This window comes from Manis javanica, chromosome X, assembly GCF_040802235.1.
Source record: "Manis javanica isolate MJ-LG chromosome X, MJ_LKY, whole genome shotgun sequence".
Classification (NCBI taxonomy): Eukaryota; Metazoa; Chordata; class Mammalia; order Pholidota; family Manidae; genus Manis; species Manis javanica.
The window spans coordinates 137,835,751-137,857,953 of record NC_133174.1 but is presented as its reverse complement, the minus strand read 5'-3'; the positions used below and the strand labels follow the sequence as shown (position 1 = coordinate 137,857,953).

The 22,203-nt window shown below is 47.2% G+C and overlaps 1 protein-coding gene across 14 annotated transcripts in view; it reads right to left on the bottom strand.

Moving 5' to 3' along the window:
• MTMR1 (myotubularin related protein 1) overlaps positions 1-21,895 on the bottom strand; it is a 69,944-nt gene extending 48,049 nt beyond the window's left edge. For 4 of the 14 annotated variants that reach the window (XR_012127403.1, XM_037000467.2, XM_037000417.2 and 1 more), the window contains exons 1-2: positions 21,630-21,891; positions 13,147-13,252 (exon numbers count right to left, since the gene is read on the bottom strand). Coding sequence is in view for 11 of the 14 variants with exons in the window: in XM_037000467.2 (XP_036856362.2) it covers positions 13,147-13,252; positions 21,630-21,763 (240 nt within the window). In the remaining 3 variants the exon portion in view is untranslated. Of the gene's footprint in view, positions 1-13,146; positions 13,253-13,992; positions 14,129-21,629 lie in introns of those variants that run through there. The other 10 variants (XM_073227694.1, XM_037000436.2, XM_037000439.2 and 7 more) reach the window with 5 other exon arrangements.
• Between the last annotated feature and the right edge of the window lie 308 nt (positions 21,896-22,203).

The following is a 22,203-nucleotide window of genomic DNA, read 5'->3' as shown; positions in this document are numbered from 1 at the left end:
ATGCATTTCCCCATAGAAAGGATGGTATAAAAAGCCGTTCTGCTCCCAAACCAGCCCACAGAAACCAAACTAAACCAAACCAACAAACCACAAAAGCTCACACATTTGACCCAGAGCTCAGCTCAGCTGCAGACTAACGGTACAGAGGCAGGCTAGAAGAGGGGGCAGAGAGACTCAGGGCTCAAATGAGAAGCTATGGGACAACAGGATGCTTGCAGACCTGAACATACCAAAATAAAGTCTTAATGGTCTGCCTACCAAGTCAATTTCCTCTTAAGAGGAAACATTTTCCCTTTCCCTCACCAGGCTATGCAACCCAACCCATTAGACAAAAAAATACCCCACCCCCACAGCCATGAATATTCCAAGGGACTCCACCCCATAGCAGACTGGATCCCTCATAAGAGACCCAAGTCACATACCCAAGGGCTGCTCACCTCTACAGGACGCCAGCACTCCGTTCTTGAGTGTTTACTTTCACTTTAATAAACTCCTGCTTGCTGGCACTTGGTCACCCTGCTTGTGAATTTTCTCAACCAGAGTCAAGAACTGTCTCCAGGGTTTAGGGTCTCACCTAGCAGGCAGGGAGACCTCTCTGGATTGGATTTCCTGGTAACAGCATCATAAGCCCTAGTTAACTACAAATCTTAACCTGCTTTCTATAGATCCTGTATTTCCAATTTGCATTTGGGACTCCAGAACTGAACTCAGTAATGTGCCTGTCCCTCACCCCAGGCCTGGCTGCATGGGGAAGGGGCAGCTCCAGGTGGGAAGAGGGGGCTGGCTGCTCTGGGATGGCAGGGAAGGGAGGCCCTGGCTGCTGCCCTGTGCATAGGAAGCCAAGCTTCAGTAAACTGGGACGTTGATTTCAGAGATGTTCTTCTGACAGCCATCGCCTGTAAATCCTATGTGAGCACACAGCACAAGCATTAGGGAAGTCCTACTCAGAAGAAACACCCCAGGGAACAGACGGGACTTTGGAAAAGCTGATAGTTGTAACATTCCGAGGAAGACTTGAACTGTCAGACCCCCATTCCAAAGTCTGAAACCCTATTACCTAACCACTGGATGTTAAAAAATAAAAATAAAAACCTTGGAGGTTCTTACTACCTTGATAGGTTTTACTCATGATAGATGAGGTGTGGATACATATAGACTTCAAAAAACATAAGTTCACCACTAAAAGAAAATACTCTTTGAAGTAAAAAAGGTTCTGAATTAAGTGATGCTATAGCTCAAAGAGAACTAAAGCCCCCAAGTTCCTAAATATCAACATTTGCACTGAAAAGCTTAGACCTGCCATTTTTGTCGAGGAGGGGGATGATAAACTTACCATCTCAATGGTGATAGTTTCACAAGTGCGTACCTATCAAAACTCATCCAACTGTTACTTTAAACATGGGAAGTTTATTGTTTGCTAACTACACCTCAACGTGACTTAATATAAAATCAATACACAGTTAGGTTAATAACTCAAGAGAAAGTCTCCCCTCCCCGAGCACGTTCATTCCCCAGTCATAACCACATTCAACTAGATTTTTAATTCTGAGGGCTGCCTCCATAAGCATCAATATGCTTACACCTCCACTTGATTTGTCAACCTTAAACAGCACTTGGGAGCCTCCCATTCTAAATGATGAAAAATAAGCTTTCTCAGACTGCTACGCCCCTCCTCCCAATCTCTGCTGATAGAAAATTTAATTTTTAGTTCTTTTAGTGCCTTCCTTCAGCAGCAGCTGCATCATAAAAAAATACTCATGAAATGATCTTTAGGTGCCAGACAGTGTTCAAAGCACTTTGCACGTATTAACTCATTATTCTCAAAACCACCTTGTAAGATAACTCTCATTGGCCCCTTTTTCTGATGAGAAAACCAAGTACAGTTAAGTAACCTGGCCAAGTTCAGGGTGGCAGAACAAGTACTCGAACCCAGTCCACTATACCCCTTCAGCGTGGTGCCGCTACAACGAACACACTTCGGTAGCAGCCTTCGGCCACAGAGCCAGTCTCTCTGGGCTCCCCTAGCCTTGACGAAGGAAGCGACACCACTACCTCTCCCCTTGCTTCCCATGCTATTATTTTCACACTTGTTCTGTAACTACAGTTAAATTTTTGATGCCTTGTTTATGAAGTGGTAACAACTGAAAGCTCAAAAGCAGCACTCACCGGTAGAGGGCCTTCCATGTAGGAGACAGACAGATATTGCCTATATATATCACACACCAGCATCAATAAGCCTTTGCTACTGAAAAGACATTAATTCTAAAGTTTGGAAAGGGGCAGGATGATAATCTGCTTCTACATTCACATAATTAATTCTCTACCTATTATAATGAAATCCTCAGTATTCTTGGTATGAGACGGGGAAGGTCACTGTAGTCTTACTTGAAAGTCTCTAAGTATGTACCCATGTGTTTCCCTCTGGTTCAGTTTACAATCTGCCCTGAAGAAGCCATTTCAGGCATAAGGAGAGGTCCGTTTTTCTCTTGAATCTGATTCTGATTGGAACCAGAGAGGAGTGCAATTGTTTTAACTCAGGAAGCCTAGAACCAGCTCTCACCAGCTGACTGGGGGCCTCCGGTCTGCATCTGGCCTCAGTTTCTAGACTTCCCAAAGGAGAGGAGTCTGCAGAATGACTGCAAGGTTCTGGCCACTTCTGAGACCTGGAGTCATTCACCTAAGCCTCATCAGAAGACATCAGGAAACCTCTCCCCAGCAGAGGCTTAGGGAAGCAAATGGCAGGGTGGTTGAAAGAATGCACTCTGACCTAAATCCTAGCTCTACCACTTACTGCCCGCCAGACCTCAGGAGCCACACAAGCCCAAGCAGGCTGCCTCTTCCAGAAATCAGTGGTGCTACTGAGCACACCACCCTCAAAGGGAGCAGGAGGTGCGGGGTGACTGAACCAGGGAACGTGACTGGCCTGGGTGGGTAAGTACTCAGAAGCAGGAGTTGTTAGGAACAGTGTTATTTAGGAGGCCTTTTCCACGTTGGTGGGTCTCAGCCTCCCCACTTCACTGCAACTCTCTTCATCTGCTCCACATCCCCTCTCAACTCGTACACATGCCAAGAACCTACAAGAAGGTCTAAGAAAGTTAATAATGATCTTAATCTATTTAACCAAGCAAGCATACTGCCTGAAAGCTAACTAAAAATGTACCTGCCTCTAAATGGCTTTTACTAAATCAAGGAAAAGCTGAGAAATGAGCCTCATTCTGGACAAGGAGCTCCTAAAACCCTTGGCATTTCCTGAATGCTAGCAATGGCTCTTGTTCTAATGAGGTGACTCTGGATGGGCTCCTGGATGAGGGCTGCTCACCAGAAAGACCAAGTCATGATTAAAAGCTTAGAACTTTCAGCTCCACCTCCCCATCCTCCAGGTGTAGAAGGGCTGGAAAATCAGTGAATCAACCATGCCTATGCGATAAGGCCTCCACAAATCCCCAAAGTATGGATTCTAAAGAGCTTCAAGGCTGAACACACCCACATGCTGGAAGGGTGGTGCACCCCAACTCCATTGGGACAGAAGCTCTTGTGCTTAGGACCTCCCAGTCCTTGCCCAGTGGACCACTTCAACGGGCTGTCCCTCTGTGTCTTTTATCACATCCTTGAATAATGTGGTAAATGTGTTTCCCTGAGTTCTGTGAGCTGTTTTAGCAGCTGATTGAATTCAAGGAGGGTGTTGTGGGAACCTACAATTACCAGCCAAGCTGGGCAGAAGTTGTGGGGAACCTGGAGACCCATGACTTATGGCTGGCATCTGAACTGCGGGACAGTCTTGTGGGACTGAGGCCTTACCCTGAGGGTGGATGTCAGAATTGAAATGAATTGTAGGACACCCAGCTGGTGTCACAGAACCGGTCGGTGTAGGGGAAAAAACACACACAGAAGTGCTCTAGGAGTGTAGTGTGAGTGCCAGAAAAGAAAACGGTGATGGGGATGATTTAAATTTTGGTGCTTTCCCAGAAAAGCACCAATATTTAAATGTATAAAAGTTTGCGTTGGGGGTAAAACTCCCTTCCATTGCCAGCAGGTTCCATTCAAGTCATCCTTCTGGGGGGCTCTCTCCCACAGAGAGGCTTGGCTGGCACTGACTGCTCGCCCTTGGTACTGGAGTCAGTGTGCACCCCTTTGCCCCTCTGGGACCTGAGCCTGCCAGGAGGGTACAGTCTGGTCACCTCAGCCCATGGGGAGTTCGTCTGTGTGGGCCCTGCCCCAAGGGAGAGGCCACAACTGTCCTGGGCATACTGGTACTGGGTTCTGTGAGCTGTTTTAGCAACTGATCGAATTCAAGGAGGGTGTGTTTAATTCTGGGCCCACTGAAACTGAAAAATAAAGTAACTGAATTCACTCAATTTAACTGAAGTTAAACACACGCCTTTAGGTGTGTTTAGTTCTGGGCCCACTGTGGCCTCAAGGCTAAGCCAGGCACTCCAAGCCAGCTTGATCAGTTATTGTAGCCTGAATCTGTCAGGCACCTGTGTTTGATTCTTCATAAGGTATATAAATAGTTGAGACCCCGAAACTGCCAACATTATGAAAGTATTTCAGGTTTTCAAACACAGCCAGTTCCAGCAATACAGATCCCAACAAGCAGTTGTTGACTGTCCCCCATACAGCAGGCACTGTGCTCAGGTTCAAATGTGTCATCTCACCCACCAGCCACCAGGCGGGAGGTACTACCATTAGCCCGATATGGCCAATGAGGAAACTGAGGCAGCAAGTAACTTACCCACAGTCACATAGCCAACATCAGCATAGCAGGGATTCAAACCCAAGCTGGCAGGATTTGGTGCCCATGCTCTTAACCTCAGTATGGCCCCAGCTGAGCCAAGCCCCTTCCAGAGGAGGCCGACAAAGGCCCTCAGCCTTAAGGCCCAGAGGGCCCTGCTCTGCGGCCTCACCCCTTTCACCACACCTTGCTTACACATCTACTTGAACACTCACTACAGTCCAACTTGCACTTTATTTCTTGGTGTCTTTTCTCCTACTATGGATTCTAGGCATCCCAGCCCGTGGCACATAACAGGCGCTCACATGCATTTATGCAAGTGGACTGGTTCAGCGATGACTATACACTCCTCTTGTACTCGTTTCCCCACAGCATGTACGTTTCTGTAACTGTGTGCAGTAAATGAGCGTTGTATGCATTTTGTACACATGCTTCCCTAGTTAATACATTAACCCTCTGCTGTAACACCCATTATGCAGCTGAGGATGCTGAGGCCCAAAAAGGTTAAGTCATTTGTTGGCCAACTAGTTAGTTACAAGGCTGGGACTCACGGCAAAGTGCTCTGATTTCCAAATTTTTTGATCTTTTTGATAAACCATGTAGGACATCTAAATCAAATATTAGTTCCTTATAAATGAGTTTTTTTTGAACTTATGCCTCTAAAAGGCTTCAAGATTGTATACTAGAGTGAAGAAACATCACTAATTTCTGTTAAGTGTAAAGTCTATAAATAATTTTGCTTTACCAGTTAGACTGCTGCAAAATGAGTTAAAAAGAGGTTTTACCCTGCCATGAAGCTTGAACTGCCGGGTCAGGATGTCATTCCTTTTTGCTGCAGGAGTCTTAATAACCAGAAGTGTGCACAACCGAGTGCTCACTGACCAGCTGGAGTCCGCAGCCAGAGCAGGCCAATAAAAATCTCAACTAGGTATCAAAACCCTGGTCTCTGGGAAACGAGCCGCACCTGAACTTTGCCTGTTCCCTTCAGTCCAACCCCAACCTGAAACATCTCTCTCCACTCTCTAAAGCCCTCCAGGGAACATGACGAGTGAGCCGTTCAATTCCATCCTTGAAGCCTGCTGGCCCCAATTTCCACTTACAAAAGGGATGAAGATATTTGTAACTGAACTAGTGTAAGGATCATTGTTGACGTCCTTTCACTAACTAAATGCCAACATCTTTTTGAGCATAATTATACGTCTATTTAAATAGTATTTCTGATACCTCAGTTACATCAATCAAAATTTATTTTACATGCAATAAAGAGTCATTCAGCAGTTCGTAAAAATCTTGACGTTTTAAAAATCAAATTTTTAATTTTTAGGTACTTGTAGATTCACATGTGGTTGCGAAATAATACAGGCAGATTCCACATACCATGTACCCTGTCACCCAGTTTTGTCGATGGTAGCCTGTGACAGAACTACAGAACAGCACTGGAACCAGAGGACCAACACTGGTTCAGGTAGGATGCAGAACCAGTTCATCATGAAGACCCTGAGGACTGCTCTTTTATAGCCACATCCACTTCCCTCCCCGCCTGCCCCTTGGCCCCTGGCAACCACTAATCTGTCCTCTATTTCTGTAATTTTGTCCTTTGAAGACTGTTATATAAATGAAATCATACAGTATGCAACCTTTTGGGAGTGGTGTTTCTCACTCAGTGTAATTCCTTTAGGATTCATGCAATTCTTTTCTCTGTCCTCTCTCCTGCTTTTGAACCCATCCATGGAGTTTTGGGGGTTTTTCAGTTACTGTATTTTTCAGTTTTCAAATTTCCCTTTGGTTTTTCTTCATCGCTTACATTCCTCTGCTAAAACTTTTCAATTTCTTTTCTCACTTGCTATGTTTTCATTGTTTCAAGCATATTTGTAATTGCTTATGAAGCAATTTTGTAATGGCTTCTTTAAAACCTGTTTCACAGAATTATAACATCTCTATCATCCCAGTTTTGGTATCTATTGGTATTCTACTTTTTCATACACTTTGCTATCTTTCTGGTTCTTGGTATGACAAGTGATTTTCAGTGGAAACCCGGGCATTATGAGGATCAGTTTGTACGAGCTCTGTGGACCCTATTTAAACCTGCTTGAGCTGGCTTTCTCTGACACTGCTGCAGCAGGAGAAGGGGCGTAGAAGCCCTGGTTCCCCAATCAGCCGCACTGGAACGGGCAGATGGGGGATTCCCAGCTACTGCTGGGCGGGGCCAACAGAGTTCCAGCTCCCCACTAGGCTCTGTTGACACCACCAGGGCTGGGAGTGGCAGGGATTCCTTGCCACGGCCCCCCGCATGGTATCCATGGACAGCACAGTGAAGGCTGAGTCCCCTTACCAACTCCCCTCTAGGCCCCTCACGGCTGCCGCGGCAGGGGCTTGATGCGCCTCATGACAGCCTGGCAAGGGTGGGATCCAGGCTCCCTGCTTGGCCTTGCTGGCGAGGTGGGTGTGGGGCCACAACTTTTTCTGTGGTGTTTGGCTGGAGTACAGTGGTTAGTGTCTCACAGTTTTCTTTCTGCTAGGCAGCCCCTTTCCTGGTCCTTTGGCCAGAGACAACAGGATTTTGTTGTCTGTGCTCATTGGCATTTCTGGGCTGCTGGTTTCTCCAGCAACAAGTCTTGGACACATGGGGCAAAAACGGAACCAGGAATTTCACCCCCATGTCATTCCTTGGGTCTGGAGAGCCCTAACCAGGCTGTTTCCTTTCTCTCCACCTTTCAGGGAATCTTATGCTTATTTTATAATGTCCAGGGTTTTCAGCTATACTTAGAGTGAAGAATAAGAAAAAAGTACCTCTGTTCCATCCTTCCAGAAGCAGCAGCCTGAATCCTGATATTTTAAGAAATGATCCTTCCCCACAAGTAACCATGGGATGGGAGAGAGAATAGCACTTCTCCATTATGGTGGTTACAGACTGGAGGTCTACTGCTCAAACAGGGAGTGGCAGGGTTTTTCTACTTTAATTGTTTAGAGGGACATGCTGTACTCCCCAGCTCTCCACAGCCCCTCCCATGTCTGCCTAGCTTGTTAACTATCCCATGTAGACATTTGTGTTTGTAAAGCTCTGATATAATAAATACATGAGGCCATGCTATCAGCAATGGATTACAGTCATGAATTCTGAAAGATCATGCTCAAGCTTCTCTTTTCATAGACTAGTATTCAATTTAAGAAATATTAACTAAGACAGCTCAAGTTTAAGAGGGTATTTCCCGTACACTGCATTGTACTTCCCTTCAAAGCCTTTCTGGAAATTTCTGTTGAAGATCCAGAATTTAATTATTGTCCTACCTGTTAAATGATAAAACTTAGTACAGGACCCTCTCCATTGTCTTCTTTTACTTTCGAATGTTTAAAGAAGAGATCTAGGTACTATACGTGCATGGATGAATGGAGGAGAAAAAGGAGGAGAGGAACAGAGAAGAGGCAGGAATGACGGTATGATGGCGATGGAGCCAGAGGCTGGAGGATGACCACAGTAAAACTACAGTGTCCTTCAGAGACCTGACTATAAGCTATGAAATCATAAAACCCTTAGAAGACATCACAGGCAAAAATCTCCTGAATATAAACATGAGCAACTTTTTCCTGAATGCATCTCCACCGGCAAGGGAAACAAAAGCAAAAATGAACAAGTGGGACTACATCAAACTAAAAAGCTCTGTACAGCAAAGGACACCATCAACAGAACAAAAAGCCATCCTACAGTATGGGAGAATATATTCATAATTGACATATCCGACAAGGGGTTAATATCCAAAATATATAAAGAACTCACACGCCTCAATACCCAAAAAGGAAATAACCCAATTAAAAAGTGGGTGGAGGATTAGAACAGACACTTCTCCAAAGAAGAAATTCAAATGGCCAACAGGCTCATGAAAAGATGCTCCACATCACTAATTATGAGGGAAATGCAAATAAAAACCACAATGAGATATCACCTCCCACCAGTTAGGATGGCCAGTATCAAAAAGACTAAGAACAACAAATGCTGGCAAGGATGCGGAGAAAGGGGAACCCTCCCACTGCTTGTAGGAATGTAAGCTGGTTCAATCATTGTGGAAAGCAATATGGAGGTTCCTCAAAAAACTAAAAATAGAAATACCATTTGACCCAGGAATTCCACTCCTAGGGAATTACCCTATGAATGCAGGAGCCCAGTTTGTAAAAGACATATGCACCCCTATGTTTATCACAGCACTATTTACAATAGCCAAAATATGGAAGCAACCTAAGTGTCCATCAGTAGATGAATGGATAAGGAAGATGTGGTACATATACACAATGGAGTATTATTCAGCCATAAGAAAGAAACAAATCCTACCATTTGCAACAACATGGATGGAGCTGGAGGATATTATGCTCAGTGAAATAAGCCAAGTGGAGAAAGACAAGTACCAAATGATCTTCCTCATTTGTGGAGTGTAACGACAAAGCAAACCTGAAGGAACAAAACAGCAGCAGACTCGCAGACTATGAGAAGGGACTAGTGATTACCAAAGGGGAGGGGTGGGAGAGGGTGGGTGGAGGGGGAGAGAGAAGGGGATTGTGGGGGTATCATGGTGTGGGGGGGATCAGGGGGAAGACAGTGTAGCACAGAGAAGGCAAATAGTGACTCTGTGGCATCTTACTACACTGATGGACAGTGACTGCAATGGGGTATGGGGGGCACTTGATGAGTGAGTGTAGTAACCACATTGTTTCTCATGTGAACCCTTCATAAGAGTTCTTAATGGTACCTTAATAAAACAAAAACTATAGTGTCCTAATTTCCTGAAGGCTGGCCAGAATCACATCCTTTTGGACAAAACAGAATTGAAGAACATTCTAGAAAGAAAGGAATTTAGAGACTTAAAACCTAACTCTCTTATCCTTAAAGACACAAAAACTGGCCTCAGAGGTCACACAAGGGCATCAAGCGAAGCAGCACTGTGCGCGCTACTCCAGCATGTTCCCTCTCCCTGGCCTAGTTCTAATTGCAAAACCATGGAAACTGATTAACTGTGGCACTTCCACTAACAGTTTCTAAACATGTTTCATTACAATTTGTTATTTTATCTCATCTGTGGAACATTACAGTCAGATCTTGGTCTTAAAATGTTTAACAAATTCAAGAGAGACTTTTATTCTTCATTAACCCAGTAAAAATGAAAGCAATTGGACTGGTAGCAGGGGCAGGGCAGGCAAACAAAACATTTTATTACATTTCTAGTAGTCTTAGTTATTGGGCAAATTTCAGGATAACTTGGTATTGAGCACACATTTACTAATTTAGTTGATCTACAGATCAACATGATATGCTATCTACTCTTTCACAGCTGGGACAAGGTTTCCAAACTTCTGTCATTTCATATGCCACCTCCCCAAGTTTGATTTGCTGTATCAGCAGCATGGTGCTAATATTCATATTTATCTTTATATTGACTTTAAATCCATTCTTTCTCATACTTAGCCTAGCTCTAAGCAATAACACCCATTAAGTCACAAGTTTCATGTGTTAGTTATTCTAAAATACATTAAAATAATTAAATAACCAACTGTTAAAGCACATCCATGGACACACCATCTGATGTTATCTCATGTGATATCAGTGATGGTAATAGTCTTAGCACACTTTAGGTGACCTGACTGTGACCTATCAACTTATGATATGAGTAAACAATAAACAACTGTTCTCCAAAACCTAACATGAGTTGCTAATTTTTCAGATTGGTGGGAATGGACCACAAATGTATGGTCCCATCACCAATTTCAACACATAAAAACCTTGGAAGCCTAGCTTTTCAGATTTTATTGTATGTAAGAAATATGAGGCATTTGGTTCCCTGTCCTCAGAAATTCTGATTCACTGAGTGGGCAGGGATGTGGAAGCTGCAATTTTGCTGTAGCTCCAGGGAGTGCAGGTGTGAGAAGCGCCAAGGGCCACAGTTTGAAAAATGGGCGGGTGGGGCGGTGGCAGCAAAACTTTAGAAGTCACTCCAGCTTTTCAATAGGATGACTTGGGTTCAGATCCCAGTTCTAACTGTGTGATACTAAGCAAGTCACTTAACTTCTCTGAGCCTTGGTTTTCTCATCTATTAATTGATAATTACAATAAAAGCTACCTCACTGGGTGGTTTTAAGGCTTAAACGGATGGTATGTCAAAAAGCATCACAAAACCACGTACTCCTGGTACATGCTAGGGGTTGATGAGCACGATGATGTAGAACCACTCTGAGCAGCCTACGACTCAGAAGACAAACACACTTCAGATCAAGACGCAAGCACTCTGCTCCTTATAAACATCTGCTCCCATTTAACCTATAATAAATTAACCCCCAAACTCAGTATGTATTTCAAATAAGATATTTTCATGATAGGTAATTTAAAAAATTACCAACTAATAACTTCAAATTAAATCCTCAAGGAATTGTATCTGGACCTTCAGGGAAAACCACATGCCATGGCTCCCATGCAAGAGGTGTACCAAGGCCCATCCTGGTCATTTGGATTTTAATAACTACTTTATCAGTAGCATATAAAATTATTCCTGTGGTTTAGAAACATTTTATGCTTTTATTTATTTTAAAAAACTATCTCCTTAAAGAAAACATAATTCCTGAATTATAAACTTAACACCAACTTTGCAGACTTGGCTACAGGGCAAATATAACAAAGACAATTATAAATCATGCTCTCTTATAATCATTCATAAAGGCTTTAACTGTGATCTGAGGTAATTAAAATTCAATTTACAAAATAGAGAAAAGCCTTATGTACCATCTGTTAAACCTTTCCAACACAAGCTAATCCTGCTCCACAAAATCTATAAATAGACTAAAATCAAGAAAACTTAGTTGCTTCACATTGAAGTACAGACCCAGTCTGAACACCGAATCTTTTATAGACCCCACATAGCACTAACAAATAGTCAACCACAATGAAAACACTACAGCTAACTCCTAGTTGTCTGGAAAGAACATCCCTCCAAGACCTAAGAGCTAGCTAGTCTCTGCTAATACGGGTCCTTGAGCCTCTCCACTCAGCTAAGGTGGGGGCAATAGGGCAACCAGGACCAGTGGGGTCAGCAGCTGCTCAGGGACCAGCCCACTCAGGCATCGGTGGTGCACCAAATGCCTCTGCCACCTGCAGACAGCCTATCTGACCAGCTAGGATCTCAGGACCAGGAGCCCCAGCTGCTCCTACGTGGGCAAACATGAAAACTAGAAAGCAGGGGAGCTAAGGAATATATGGTTACCCTTCTGGCTGGGCACGTTACCCAATTTCTACTAATCAGCAGCCATGCTTTCCTTTGGTAGGTGAGATCCAGTGTCCGATGGCTTAGATGAAGCAAGTATAGCATGAGAGCCAAATCTCCATGACAGTCTCTCAAGGCAGTTTCTGCACTTCTTAAGTTATGAGCTAAGGAGGAACTGAGGCCAGAGCCCTTAAACAAGGAGCAGCTATTAAGAATGAATTGGGATCTTTATTGTAGTTCTTGAAATCTGTATAAGATCTGATGCCTAGCAAGGGCCATGATTTTGAGAGACTGCTGACTGAGGGTAGTCCAGGGTAATAAATGGAATTCACACATCCTTGTGAAAATCATAAATCTCTTAACTAGCATGCAAAAATGACTACAATAAACTGATGCCTCAATTCAAGCAAACACTACTACTGAAATGCAAACATGGTTTTATTTAATGTACCTGTAAATAGTTTGAGATTAAAACAAAGTTAGTCATTTGCCTTAATGGAACACACAAGTGTTTTATTTGTTAATTGATTCAACAAGTATTTACTGAGCACCTATTCCGTTCAAGGACTGTGCTGGAGCAGCAGTGATGAGGAAAAGAGCCCCAGTCCGCTGACAAGGAGCTTTTCACTCTTAACCTTAGAATAAGCAGGGAATCCAACTTTTAAATGAGATCTTTCCATCCAATAAGGACTAAAAAATGCCTATAAAATATTCTTGAGCTTTTGCAAGTTTTTTTTTGCATTCTACCACATGTTAATGCTGAATACCCACAGGTAGTATCTAAATACAGAAACAAATAGTGAAGATAGGGAAATACTCTTCATCAGATGTTTTCTGAAATTCAGAATACTAACAAAGAAAACATAGGCATTTGCTCTAATATAAAGAGAATATATAATACAGTAAAATATATAATTAAATATTCAAGTGGAACCAGATTTTTAAAAGAATGATCATAATCTAAAGAAAGCTTTTCCTCTCAATTATAAAACCATGACTACAATATTAGATCCTGGTAAAATTTCTGAATCAGTTCTAACAATGGAGAACTTTTCTCCCTTGTTCCCAAGCAAATGGTTGTTGACCATCAAGAGGCCAAAGCCTCACTCATTAAAACTGCAAAGCTTATTGGCCTCTTATTTATTGAAAATGAATTAAGGGCTCAATGCTACTTACCTTGTAATCTCTGGATACATTTTCTGATGTCACTGAACCTGAAATTTGACTCGAAATTGTAGCAGCTATAAGCTGTTTACACCATTCAACATGTGATCCTGTAGGACTAAAAGAAATAGTGTGATTAAAATATTTAACACTTTAGTATTAAATTTAATAGCTCTCAGTGAGAAAAACAGGCAGTGACTTGGTGTCTTGCCAATGGGTTTCAGCCCAGGGCAAGATCACTATGGATTCAATGTAACCAAAGAAATGACAGTAGAATGTTCTTGAGGTGAAAGGGTTATACCCAACTTTATTTCCACAGTGGCAGGCCAATCACTAGAATCCCGTTCACTCAGAGCGAGTCTGCACGCAGCAAGCTGGTCTCTTGCCTCTGGGCCTCTGTTCTTGGCGCTGCCACCACTCCAGTCTCCTCTCTGCTCTCCTGCAGCCTTGCAGCCATGCCACTGCGTCGCCCAGACCACTAGGCGGAGCTCTTTGTATCAAGTCAATAGCAACATACTGCCCACACATGTGTAGTGAGCTAGCCGACCAGGGCCAGGTGAGAATCCTGGCCACAGGAACCCTCACTTTATCCACACTCCACCCCTCCAGGATTCTCACCTCTCAGTCTATGTGCCCTCAATCCTCTGCAATGGTCCCTGTGTAAGAAAGCTGGAGCATTGTAACCAAATTCCATAATAACATATTACAACATACAAATGACAATAATTAAGACAAACTATAATAACGCTCAAGCCTGAGGGATCCACTGCCACCAAGTGGTCATCCCGGCTGTATTCAAACGGGTTCTCCCCAAACGAGTTAACCTAAAGGACCGTGGGTGGGCCTTCCAGTACCCACCTTCTCCAGCCTCTCCAGGAGAAAGGCGTGCAGACACACAGGCCGACCTTGCTGCTTTTTCTCTGCCTCTGCTTCGTCCTCAGCAGCCGGAACTGCGGCTCCGGTCTCAGTTGTTGCCACAGCTCCAGTCCATTTTCTCTCTGTCTGCTCCGGCCTTTTCAAACCAACCCACATCTGGGTCCTCGTGACCTTCACGGGGCCCTTTACATTCTTCCTCCAAGAAGCAGACCGTATTTCCTTTTGTGCCTGAGCCTGAGGATGGGATCAGAGCGTGGGGCGCTCCACCACCTGGGGAGGGGGCTGCACCTCTCCTGGAGGAGCCCGCGGTTGCCGAGTCCTTCTGGCTTCCCACCAGCTTTCAGCCGGGTGGGGTCTCCACCGGGGAGGGGCCGCCACCCCCACCTGTTCTTCAAACCTCCGCTCCTCCATTTCTGGGGCCGACGGCTCACTACCTCTTTCTCTGGCCCCAGGACACCTGGCAGTGTGCGTGCCGCTGCTTCTCGTGCTGCCTCCTCTCGGCCTTTACTATTTCCACAGCACATCGTAGTGATGCCATTTCAGTCAGCAACAAATCTTTTTTCTCTTGGGGTGGAGCCCAGTCCTCGACCCCTTCACAGCACCACATGTCCACAGGGGACACCCGAGTGTCTCCCCGTCCGTAGGTGCAGCCGCTGAAACACTTCTCCCGTGAGGGCAGCCAGCTCTTTTCCTTGGTCAACAATGAACCCTGAGGATGTTGCCAATTGTCTTGCCAACGGGTTTCAGCCCCGGGCAAGTTCATTATGGATTCAGTGTGACCAAAGAAATGATAATAGAATGTTCTTGGGGTGAAAGGGTTATACCCAACTGTATTTCCACGGTGGCAGGTCAGTCACCAGAACCCCATCCACTCAGAGCGAGTCTGCATGCAGCAAGCCGGTCTCTGCCTCTGGGCCTCTCTACCCCTGCAGCCCTCTCAGTCTCTGTCCTCGGCGCTGCCACCCCTCCAGCCTCTGCTCTGCTCTCCTGCAGCTGTGCCACCATGTCACCCAGAGCACTGGGAAGGGCTCTATTTTATATAGAGTCAGTAACAATGCATTGCCCACACGTGTGCAGTGAGCTAGCCAACCAGGGCCAGGTGAGAATCCTGGCCACAGGAACCTTCACTATATCCACACTTAGGGTATTTCATAAATGAGCACTGACTTGGTACATTTCTTTTCTTAGAAAACAAACATTTATCCAACTACTCAGTTACCTTTACATTTTTTACGAGAACTGAAATATGACGGACAAGTAGGATGTAAGATGATGTTCCACGTTGATTTTAAATGAATCAACCTTTTGAAGGTTAAGATTCTAGGCATTATTCAAACCACAATGAGATATCACCTCACACCAGTTAGGATGGCCAACATCCAAAAGACAAACAACAACTAATGATGATGAGGTTGTGGAGAAAGGGGAACCCTCCTGCACTGCTGGTGGGAATGTAAACTAGTTCAACCATTGTGGAAAGCAATATGGAGGTTCCTCAAAACACCAAAAATAGAAATACCATTTGACCAGGGAATTCTACTCCTAGGAATTTACCCAAAGAAAACAACTTCTCAGATTCAAAAAGACAGATGCACCCCTATGTTTATCGCAGCACTATTTACAATAGCCAAGAAATGGAAGCAACCTAAGTGTCCATCAGTAGATGAATGGATAAAGAAGGGGTGGTATATATACACAATGGAATACTATTCAGCCATAAGAAAGAGACAAATCCTACTATTTACAACAACACGGATGGAGCTGGAGGATATTATGCTCAGTGAAATAAGCCAGGAGGAGAATAACATTTGTGGAGAATAACAACAAAGCAAAACTGAATGAACAAAATAGCAGCAGCCTCAGAGACTCCAAGAAAGGACTAGTGGTTACCAAAGGGGAGGGGTGGGGTAGGGGATCATGGGGTATGATTATTGCACATGGTGTGTGGGGTCATGGGGAAGACAGTGTAGCTCAGAGTAGACAAACAGGGACTCTGTGGCATCTTCCTATACTGTTGGGCAGTGACTGCAATGGGGTATGGGGGGGACTCAATAATAAGGGTGAATGTAATAACCATATTGTTTTCCTTATGAAACCTTCATTAAGAGTGTATATCAATGATACCTTAATAAAAAAATATATTAAAAAAAAGAAGATTCACAATTGTTGAAATAAGAGAAATAAAATGTAAGAGCCCAAAAGCTAACACTATGGACAATAACTAGCCTTTACAACAGCACGTCTTTAATAAATAGTGCTGAGTCCAGGGAAAGAAAAAAAGATTCTAGGCATTAGTTTAGCATGTTATTCTCTATAATAACTTTATTACAATTACATAGGGTGAATATTCTGAATGTAATGCATATAGAAATTTAATTCTAAAGTGAAATATTTATCTTTCAGCATATGGTTTTCAAATATTCAATCAATTTCACATTGGTAGTTTTAAATCTAGAAAGTAATGTAATTTCGAGTGAATCAAAGCAACTCTTAGTGGAGCAAAGTTTGATCGTGTGATTTTAAAAAGAGCAGACAAGAAATCTGATGTTCTGTGTGGACTGTAATGCTATGTTATATTTCTGTAAGTACTGTGGAACTTAACAAAAGGCTCTTCCTGTCCCTTATGTTATCAGGGAGCACACTCACAAGCAGGGTGTGCTAACAAGGGCGAACAGGGACTAGCCAACTTGTTTCTGAGATGCGAAAATTGAGACACAGAGGTGACCTGCCCCACCAGAAAGTGGTAAGCCTGGCTCCAGCTCTACTGGGGCCATCCTTCTAGGACATCGCACAAACAGTAGTGGCCCACTCACTGAACTGGGGCACAAGACAGAGGCCCCCACAGCAGACGCCAGACCCTGCCTCATGGGAGAGCAGGGCACACAGAGCAGACGGCACCAGCCACTTGCTAGGCACTCTGAAGTGTCCCACACGTCTCCACACACCTGAGCCTCACAGTGCCCCGGCTCACACAGGAGACAGTGGACGCTCTGGTGTTTGACCAAGGCCACATAACAGGGAAGCGGCTGGGCTGGGCTCACCTGACTTTAAGGACCCAGTAAGGCAGCTAGGCAGTGAGGGAAATAAAAGCTGCCCCCAGGGGGCCAGGCTCGGCTCTCTACTCTTCAAAGCACTGAAGAAATCAAGCAAAAGGGCAAAGGTGCTTATGCAAGTTCCTTGCATGTGGCTTTCACTGAAAAGACTGTTCCAGGCTTCACACTCTCATCACTAACTCAATCCACACTCATATGTTGATTAGAAGGACAGCAGAACCTGGAATCCCTAAGCACTATGTACAATAAACTAAATAGTAAAATAAAGATATCTGATGCTCTCTACTAGTGATTTAATTGTAGCATCTGACCAAGATTGCCCACCGCTTATCTGCTGGGGCTGAAAATATAAGTAAAAACACTCACTGAAAGGCAGACATTCCCATCATATGTCAAGAATCTATTTACCACAATTTCTAACCAAGAGGAAGAAGGAAAAGGGAGGAGCTTCAGTTTTCCTTTTCAAAGGCCAAGTCACCTTCACTGAACATTACATTGTACCTTCTTGTCAGGCTCCCGCCTTCTCTGCCAGCAACTCTTTTAAACAGTGGAAACCTGCCTACTGTTCACTGCCGCGGGTGACCTGTTACCATCTGCCCAGCATCCTTCCCCGACTTCTGATAAGGACACTTCTCCCTACTGTGGGGAGCCGGCGCTCCCCACTGCATAGCATTTGGGTGAGGGAGTGCTGCCCTTGCCCCTCCTGCCCACTTGTAGGGCACTGACCCAGGCCATACCCCTCCCACCCCCTTGAGGAGCCCACAGACAAAGTGCCAGACAGGGGAGACCAGGACATGGGGAATCCCCGACGACACCATTGGCGGCTCTGGCTCCAAATGTGCCCTTGTCAGCAGCGGTGACAGGCACCAGGACAGACACTTCCTTTTCGGTTTAAGCTAGACTGCTGTGTGTTTTCTGCCACCTACCACCAGAAGAGTCCTGGCCAGTGCAATTACAAACAGCACGGTAGAATGGACTGGAGGACAGGAGGCCTGTTTCTGTCAGCAGCTAGCCACATGCTCTCCCAGGACCGCAGCTTTGTTATCACTAGGCAGGATTTAGAAGAGAGAGGAGGGCCCTGCAGTCTCCAGGGCATGGCTGAACCATGCCCACAGAAATGAAGGATCCAGCTTCCACTCCAGAGGTCGCTCTTGAAGGAGCAGGTGAACAGAACCAGAGCCTGTTGCAGTGACCAGGCTGAGAAGGCGGGTCAGGATGCCTCTCCCTGTCTCCCCCGCACTCCTGCTATCAACAACCACTGGTTGGCTGGGGGCTCCCAGCTTTGTTTCTCTAACCTGGGCTCTCCTGATCTGGAGGCCACAATCCCCCGAGACATGTCCACAAGTTGGTCTGGAGACCCTGCCCAGCTCAACCTGTCTGAACCAGCATCAGCCACTCACCAGCAACCCACTCCCCCACCTGTCCTGCTTCCTAAGTCAGAGTTGCCTGACACATGGCCAGTTACCCAGCCCCCCAGGCCCCAGAGCTGGGTTCACCTTGGAGCCCACCCCTAACTTCATTCTCACATCTGAACGCTCACCAATCTGCATCACTTACCTGCTAAGTATCAGAATGGCCCTTGCCCCCACATTCCCTTTCCCAGCAGCCCATCCTTCTTCTGGGTTCTCCTCCAGCTTCGTGCACTTAAGCCCCACCTGTATGCCAGTGACTCTCAAATTCAGGTCTCCAGCCCAGACAGCACCCCTGAAATCCAGGCCCACATAAACCAACTGCCTCTTTGACATTTGCTCTGTGACATACACCTGGCATCTTATAACTGATGTGTCCAGAGCTGAGGGCCTAATTTCCTAGCCCTGCTCCACTGAGAGGCTTTTCCATGCCAGTAACACCATTTTCCCACAAGCCAAAAACCTTGGGATTGTCCTTGATTCTTCTTTTCTTCCATGCAATAACCTATCTCCAGCAAGCCCTACTGGCTCTACTCTGCAGGGTTTCCTCAAACTGTACCCAGAATCAGACCACTTGGTCCTTCCTCCACCCCACTGCTCTGCTCTACGCCACCAGCCTCTCTCACGAGAACAACTGCAGTAGCCCCCTACCTGCTGGTCCCCTGCTTTAACCCCTTCCCCTCTCGGTCAGTCATTGACACAGCAGCACAGAGATCTTACCTATACCTGCACCAGATTATGTCACTCCTCTGCTCCAAAATCCCCAACAGCTCCCCATGACTGTCCACCACCTGCCCCATGCCCTCACTGGCCCTGTCAGCATCCTCCCTGCTAGTGCCACAGGCCTTCTTGCAACTCTTGCACGCTTCGCTCACACTCCGACCTCAGAGCGCACAGGCTGCTGCCTGGACTGCTACGGCCCAAGCATCGCACTTCCTGAGGGACGGTACTCAGAGAGCATCTTTCTCAGCTAGGCTTTCCCTGATCATCCTCCACATAATCCCAACCCCTCCCCAAAGTGCAGGTCCCAACCCTTCCTAGCCCTTCCAACTTACTTTTGTCCCTAGCACCTGTCACCATCTAGCAGGGAACACGTTGTACTTTTTTTTTTGTCTCTGTCCCCCACCAAACACACTCCACAAGGGCAGGGATTCTTGTGTGTGTTCCCTGCTCTCTCTGCAGCCCAGCCCAGCACCAGACCCAGAGTAGGCACTCACATCTGCAGAGTCCACCAAGGATCGGCACTTCCACAGCTTACTTAAGATGACCCCCTGTGCAGTCCACCTGCCACACTACTGAAGAGAAAGTGCTCTCAGCGCCACGCCTATCCTGCGGCTCACCTGAAGCAAATCCTCTGTGGTCCCCATAGTCAGGGCCACCATATACTTTCTCATCCAAACCAAGATACTATTGAGAGTTGAAAGGCAACACTATGAGTCATTACACTGGCCCACCCAGTAAACCAGTACCATCCTGGGCAAAGGTGGCCTCGGGGCCCAGCCTACACATAGCTGAGGTGGTTGTGAAAAATGCAGAGTTCCAGACTCTACCCCACAGAGGGATGGCCTAGACTTAAGGTGGGACCCACAAATCTGCATTTGAATCAAGCACTGGAGACAGACACTCAGAGGCAGGTTATACAGGCCCCGAGCCCTGAGAAGCCAACAAGCACCTTCAAGGTCTGGCTCCTGCCTTCCTCCTCTTCCCCTTGCCAGTTCCCCACAGGCATCATCTCCTGCACACTGAACGCTGCACTCCCACCGCCGCCCCCCGCCTGAATTCTTAATTCTTCACTGCGCAGTGCAAATGTCAGCTTCCTCAGAAGGGCCTCCCTGCCCATACTTCCTGCCCCCCAACCCCGACTAAAAGAAACCAAGGACCCCCACCTCCCTGTACCCAAGGTGCAGTGAATCACAACTGAAGCTGCACAGCTTTTTTGAAAAATGCAAACTCCTGAGCCTCACCCAGAACTCCCTAAATCAGGAGCCTCAGGAGTGGGGCCTGGCCACCTGGAGTTCTTGAAGAGCTTTTCAGATGACTGCTGGGGCCCAATACTTCCGTGGCCCAATACTTCCGTGTTTACCTCTCCCCAAGCACTGATCACATTCGATTTAAATGGCTGGTTTGTTTGACTCTCCACCAGATGGGAAGCCACAGAGCAAAAGCCATCTTGTATCCCTGACTCTCCAAGCCCGCACACCCCGTGGACGATCTGTAGATGAGTGAAACCCTCAGCATTCCAAGCACTGCCTTAGCTGTGATTCGTTTTCAGTAAGGCACCAGCTTGGGTGATTAATGCGTTAAAACACACCTGTAATTACACGGAGGTACAAACAAAGGGACGTTCCTTGTTTTTCCTAAGCTTTTGGAAATTCTCAAGAGTTCGGCTCACTAGTGACTAAGACAGGCAGGAATGAGCATCTGAAACTGACCGAGCTGCATTACAACTGCATCTCTTGCCCAACTGCACTCTAGTGTCAGCGACATGGCCGATGCGGGAGGACTGGATGTTCCAGGCTGTGGGATAACCCGTCCCTTGTCCTCGCGGATTAGGGTGGCCCTCCCAGCTGACGTGCTTGGTTTGTACTTCTGGTTTAGCATGGTTCTGCACCTGCCTAAGAGGCAGTAGGCTTATGAGTTTAGGAAAACAATGTACCGGTTCCTTCAAAGTGTGAAGAACTTAAACGATTGTGTTCTTGCATCAGAAGCAGTTTCCAAGTTTTCCATCCCAGTTTTTCCAGTCAGGGTATCTTTGTCTCCATCTGCACCAGCTCCGACACCCTCGGGGTTCGGTGCCCCAGTCCCCACTCCCACCCCCAACATCAAAGGGCCCCCAAGAGACGGCGGGATTTTAGTCTTCACCCCGCGCGAGGCAACGCCACGCTAAAACGGGGGAGCCCAGTGAGTTTCGAATGATTCGTGGCCCGGGCAGGGGCAGCCGAGGCGGTTGCGCGGGGCAGTAAGAGGGGCCCGGAAACGGTTTGCCAGCCGCGAGGCCCCTCCGGGCCCGGAGGAGGCCAAGCCCGCCAGGTGCGCGGCCCGGGTCGGAGGACGGGGAGCGCGGGGGTCTCCGGAGGGCGCGCGGAGCCGGCCTCGGCCTGGCGCGGGGCCCCCGGGAGGCGGCGCGCGGGAGGCCGCGGGCCGGGGCCCCAGTTACCTGTCCAGAGTCTCCACGCTGGGCTGCCGGGAGCCGGCGGCGGGGCCGCCCGCGCCCCAAGGAGGCCTCCTGCCGCCCGCCGGGCCCGGGCCCTCGCAGCCCGCCGCCGCCGCCGCCGCCGCCGGCCTGTCCATGGCGCCGAGCCCGCCGCCGCGGGGAGGCCGCAGTCGCTGGGGGGCCGGCGCCGCGGAGGCCCGGCCGCGCGCCCTGCCGCCGCGATCCGCCGCGCGCCGCTCAGGCGGCCGCCGCCATTAGCTGTCACCTGGCGCCCCCGCGCTACCCACAAGGCGGTGCGCGGGGCGGGGGCGGGGGCGGGGCGGGGGCGGGCGCGCGGCGGGGCGGCCCCACCTGGGCGCGCCGGGCGCCGGGGACCCCGAGTCGGAGTCCGCGGGCGGGTGCCGCGGGCGCGCTCTGCTCGCGAAGCCGCCGGCCTGACTGGAGGAGACGCGGGGTTAACGGGACAGGCTCGGGGAAATCGGGGGTTGAAACCGATTTGTTTCCCTTCCCGGGAAAGTTCCGAGGTGAGGGAAGCCCGGGCCCCCTAGGCGTCCGCGGGCTGGCGCTTCCGGAGCGG